At 34.4% G+C, this 5,424-nt stretch overlaps 2 protein-coding genes across 5 annotated transcripts in view; one reads left to right on the top strand and one right to left on the bottom strand.

Annotated features, from left to right (window-relative positions):
- The window catches only part of LOC128894542 (probable enoyl-CoA hydratase, mitochondrial), a 3,858-nt gene extending 565 nt beyond the window's left edge, over nt 1–3,293 (top strand). The window contains exons 1-7 of one of the 2 annotated variants that reach the window (XM_054156355.1): nt 1,065–1,549; nt 1,893–2,099; nt 2,165–2,289; nt 2,394–2,598; nt 2,679–2,798; nt 2,931–2,998; nt 3,080–3,293. In XM_054156355.1, coding sequence (XP_054012330.1) covers nt 1,453–1,549; nt 1,893–2,099; nt 2,165–2,289; nt 2,394–2,598; nt 2,679–2,798; nt 2,931–2,998; nt 3,080–3,145 — 888 coding nt within the window. In that variant the 5' untranslated portion in view covers nt 1,065–1,452 and the 3' untranslated portion in view covers nt 3,146–3,293. Of the gene's footprint in view, nt 1–1,064; nt 1,550–1,892; nt 2,100–2,164; nt 2,290–2,393; nt 2,599–2,678; nt 2,799–2,930; nt 2,999–3,079 lie in introns of those variants that run through there. The other variant, XM_054156363.1, reaches the window with a different exon arrangement.
- A 154-nt stretch (nt 3,294–3,447) lies between these two features.
- LOC128894553 (uncharacterized) overlaps nt 3,448–5,424 on the bottom strand; it is an 18,346-nt gene continuing 16,369 nt past the window's right edge. For all 3 annotated transcript variants that reach the window (XM_054156376.1, XM_054156395.1, XM_054156385.1), the window contains exon 3: nt 3,448–5,071. In XM_054156376.1, coding sequence (XP_054012351.1) covers nt 4,881–5,071 — 191 coding nt within the window. In that variant the 3' untranslated portion in view covers nt 3,448–4,880. The remainder of the gene's footprint in view (nt 5,072–5,424) is intronic.

Raw genomic sequence — 5,424 nt, 5'->3', positions numbered from 1 at the left:
GAACTTCAACAATCTTACAATGTCAACAATGTTGCAAATCGTTCCTCTACGAACTTCAACAATCTTACAATGTCAACAATGTTGCAAATCGTTCCTCGCGAAGCTTCAAAAATGTTGCAAAGTCAACAATGTTGCAAATAGCTCCTCTCCAGACTTCAACAATGTTGCAAATCGCTCCTCTCAAAATTGTGATGGGAAATGTCGGATTTTTACTCCTGGTATCAGGAGAACATGATATGCGAAGAGGTGGCACGAAGAATCTGTGGTACGTATCAAATTTTGGCCTGATTTTTACTCCTGGTATCAGGAGAACATGATATGCGAAGAGGTAGCACAACTTCTCTCCTCTTAAAAGTTCAATAATGTTGCAAATTGAGCAGTGTAAAACTTAAAGGTCAGTGTACCAAGAAATGAAGGGAAATTAAAGGTAAATGTGCCAGAAGGTAAGGGGAAATTAAAGGGAAATATGTCAGGAAATGAGAGAAAGTTAATTGGAAGTGTAGCAGGAAGTGTATGAGAATAAAAAAGGAAAATAAAGGGATATGTCACAAAAAATAAAGGGAAATTAAAGATAAATGTGCCAGGAAATGAGGGGGAATTTAAGGGAAGTTAAAGGGAAATGTCACAGAAAATGAAAGGAAATTGAAGGGAAATGTGTCAGTCAATGCTACAGTCAATGTTGAATATATGTAGAATTTATATTTTGTAGTGATTGAACATGTAATACAATTTAACAATATTTTTTATTTTGATAAAATTAGTATTATATTAGGTGGACTGGAAAGTAATGTCGTTTTAGCAATTTTAAATACTTGTTTATCATTTATCAGCTCATTCATTTTTATCGATCTGGCATTGAAAGTTTGAAAACTAGATAACAAAAGGCTGTTGATAACGAGAGTGATTTGATAATTAATTAAAAACCGAAAATTATTAAAAATGTATTTGTTTGAATTTAATGTAAAAGAAACGACATTACTTCTCGACTCCCCTAATACAATACTGAAGGCTAAAAAGCGTCATATTAAGAAACACCCTGTATAGCATGTATTGAACTATATATAGTTTAGTGCTAGCATTTTTTTATCAGTCTTGGTAGGTTTAGTGTTAAATCTTTTGATACTTTCGATGCTAACTGAAATACTGAATTCTTGACTTTAAGCTGCTTTGAGCAGTGACAGGGTTTCATGATTTTTATGTGCGCCACTGATTCCACCTGCCTGATTCTGGTCATCGTATAAAGAAAGTCTCGTTCGTGTATGCTCGTGTATCACTGTGTCCTTTGTGCATTGGCGAACAGATTGAATAGATTAGGAGGCAACGTGGCACACCAGTCTTATCAGTCGTACGTGAACATTGGTGAAAATTAGTGAATGTCTAGTACGATCTTCCGAGAGCTTGCGCCGGTACTAGTTAACGTTTTTTAAGTCAATAACTACTTAAATAGATATCATGGCAACTACTCGTGTTGGTCAAATTCTGGTCCCCAGGACTTTACAAATAAGTCGAAGATTGCCACATTTTGGGTGTAATGTTAAATATTATTGCTGTAAGTACCCGCTTGTCTTAGGTTACAGTGCAAGGTCGTCAACTACCTGTGATGTAGAAAAATCCTTGAATAAAGAGTAATTCTAGCATCTTCATAGAGCGAATGAGAGAAATTCTCTTATGATTTTATTATTAAACAAAATTACAGAATATTCTATGAATTTTAAAATTCATTAGATTTTAGTGCCAGAAAATACTTGAATTGTATTTGTCAAATGAAAAGGAGATTTTCAAACAATCTCACAAAATTTCACATAATCACTTTTTCATGCACTTCTTCAAAATCATGGTATGGTAAAAAAAGCTTTGCATTATTGTTGATTGTAAAAACTTATTTCATACAGGTCAAGTACCCAATTACGAAATGGTCAAAGTTGAAATCACAGGAGAGAAGAAAAATGTGGGTTTGGTTACCTTAAACCGACCAAAAGCACTTAATGCTCTTTGCGACAAATTGATGACTGAATTAAATGATGCAGTGACCAGGCTTGATGTGAATGAAAGCATTGGTGCTATTGTACTTACTGGTGGTGAAAAAGCATTTGCAGCTGGTACGTCTCTGCATCTAAATTAAGTTTTTTTCCTAAGTCAAACATGACTTAATTTGTTTTTTCAGGTGCCGACATCAAGGAAATGCAGAATAAAACTTACTCGGACAACGTAAAAAGTAATTTCTTAAGTCATTGGGACAGTGTTTCTAGAAGAATGAAACCTGTGATTGCTGCTGTGAATGGCTATGCTGTAAGTTGCAAAATGTGAAATTCTGCTAAGAAAGTAAACTAATCTCTATTCCAAGAAACTAGAAGCAGTAAGATGCCAAGATTATGAATTCTTATTACATCTAGTTAGGTGGAGGTTGCGAATTGGCAATGATGTGCGACATCATCTATGCCGGGGATAAAGCAAGATTTGGACAACCAGAAGTCTGCATCGGAACAATCCCTGGTGCTGGTGGCACTCAAAGATTGACTAGAGTCGTTGGCAAGAGCAAGGCAATGGAAATGGTACTTACAGGGAACCAGATCACTGCTGAGGAGGCAGAAAAAAGTGGTTCGTTAATTTAACAGCAGAAAAAAGTTTGTGTTTTAACTGTTTTGTTTTACCTCTAAAGTGTTTTTTTATGGCTACAGGATTGGTCAGCAAAGTCGTCCCAGCAGACAAGCTCGTTGCAGAGGCCGTTAAATTGGGTGAAAAAATTGCCTCTCACTCGCAATTGATCGTTGCCATGGCGAAAGAATCCGTTCATGCGGGTAATAACGTTCAAGTTTTCACTGGTTTACAACAAAATTTTATTTAGATTGTCATTTTCATTGGTTTATAATGTTTTAAAGAGTTACTTTGTTTATTTTATCTCTGGAATCTTTTTAACAATTTTTTCGCAGCTTATGAGACCACTTTGAAGGAAGGGCTTCATTTTGAAAAAAGGATGTTTCATGGTACATTCGCAACGGTGAGAAGTTTGCTAAAAATAAAGCATAGTATATATAAACAGCATTTACAAAAAGTATACGATATGATACTTAATTTTCAGAGTGACAGGAAGGAGGGAATGACGGCGTTCGTTGAGAAGCGACCACCCAAATTCACAAATCAATGAAAGATCTATCGTTGAGTTCATTATATATATAAATAATGAAATGAGGGAACCTATTTTTCTACAGAATTTTGTACTTTAAGCGGATACTCGCTCCATTTGTTACATCGATACAATGTTTTAATAAAGGCTTCTTTATTTTTGAATGTTATAAAGTTTGAATCGAACTTTAATAGTTACCTTTATTATTTTTGTTTATTATTTCAGGTGGAAGAACTACCTGTTTCCGTAGTAGTGATAGTAGTTACACGATTAAAAAACTTGCGGCAGCAATAAACATTTTTTTTTTTTTTTGAACGTTGTAACGTTCGAAGAGAACTTTTATTTAATCGTTACCTTTACATCATTATGATTTTCTAGTTTTTACAATTAACATAGCTTACATCAGATTCATCATTGATACATGAGGTAAGTGATTATTGTTAATTGTAACAGGGTGATTACGTTTCGTTTAAGAATAAACGCGGCTGATTCTGAAAGTACGAGACGCCTTAAAACGATAGGAACAATGGAATTTCATACCGACGTCGTGCACAATAAATATCAACCTTTACAATACGCAGTATCCTGAAATTGTGATTATCCAGATATTTGTTCAGCGAATAGGTTGCATAAAAAAACCAAGATTACTTCCAAGTATAAAAAGATTGTTATTTTTTACATTCACGATCTCTCGTTTAACACGGCAAGCGGATAATTGTATTTTTAATAATAATTTCATCGATTTACATTAATTGTAAGATTAGTCATAAATATTTCAAGTGCCAGAAAAGAAAAATATAATAATACAGTAGAATCTCGATCATAGAGTATCATAGAGTATCTTTTGTAGTTTCTTGATGTTGATCTTCATACAGAATGAGGCATTTAAAAATCTGTAAAACCTGCTTGGCTGACTAGCTAATACTAATAATGTACAGGTATGATGAAATAGTTGTGCACACTTAATGTTTCATGTGACTACCATACTTCACCTGGTTTTCTTCGTCCTTATCATTAAAGTTACAAAAAAAAAAAAAAAAGAAACGGAAAATCAAATTTACTACACTTACATTCTAAGTATTTCGCTGCGCTTCTTAGTTATTATTTAAGTACACACCAAGAGTTCCGTTTAACATTGTGAGACCAGAAAATCTTTAAGGAGTCTCCGCAACATCGCGCGGTAATTATTTACAAATATTTTCGTCGGAAAAACCTCTTGAAAGAATTCAAAAGAATTCTAAAAAACACCCTCGAAAATAATTCCAAAAATATCGCCGTGATATGTAATGCGAGATGAGATTGCGCTCATTGTTTTTTACAAAAATTTGGTTTCTTATTTTATCGTTGGTCTTTGTTATTTTGCAGACAAGTCCGGAAACTCCTTGAAATCGATGTAAAGTAAAATACCCAGTAATTGAACACACTTCAAAGTATATTGTCTTTGACTTTGACAACTGAACGTTGCAAAAGCATTAATGAATGTTTAAATGGAGTTATTATATATATATAACAAACATTTTCAAATAATACCAGTGTAACTAGATTGTTCAAGTATTGGTCCATTTTTTGTAGTGTTTAAGTACTAAGTATTTTACCTTAAAAAGAAAGATCGGGAAGTGTGCTTTTTCACGCGGGAGAACTTTGTTTCCTCTTTTACATATATCACAGTTGCAAGCTCTGCTCGAATAACTAAGTTGGTACAGTTAGAGAAATGGAAATGAGTAATCAGTACGTCGCAGAGTCAGCGTGAAGTAATTTACCGCTTGTTGCGGTTCTTCATGGTAAAACGTCTCCAGAAGTTGCCACTCTTCTTGGACGGTGTTGCAACTGGTGTGTCGTAGGGGTAACTGGATTCTTCATCGGTGTCTTGTGCATTGGGTGTCTCCCTCGTTGGCGAACCACCATGCCCAGAATCTCTGTCTCCATCCGTTGCGTTCTTGTCCAAATCTGATACACGTATGCAATCAGAAGAGAGTTGTAAACATAACCAATGTTTTCCATCGAAAGAAATTTCTTCACACATATTCATATTGTTTTACTTTTTCCTGCATATTCATATAATATTTCATCGCAATTATTATAATTCAACATTCGGTTAGTACATTAATAATAGTCTAATGCTTAGTTTTTAAATAAGTAAAAATACCGAAAACTGTAGCGCCATCTCTCACGAAATTGCCCAAGTTTGTCGTGAAATAGTTTCCGCATAGCACCGCTAGATGGCGCCACATTTTTAGGTATCTCTATTTATTTAAAAACTAAGCATTAGACTATTACTAATGTACTAACCGACAAATATT

The sequence above is a fragment of the Hylaeus anthracinus genome, unplaced genomic scaffold (assembly GCF_026225885.1).
Source record: "Hylaeus anthracinus isolate JK02 unplaced genomic scaffold, UHH_iyHylAnth1.0_haploid 0, whole genome shotgun sequence".
NCBI lineage: Eukaryota > Metazoa > Arthropoda > Insecta > Hymenoptera > Colletidae > Hylaeus > Hylaeus anthracinus.
The sequence above is the reverse complement of the archived record's forward strand: the minus strand, read 5'-3'. Positions and strand labels throughout refer to the sequence as shown.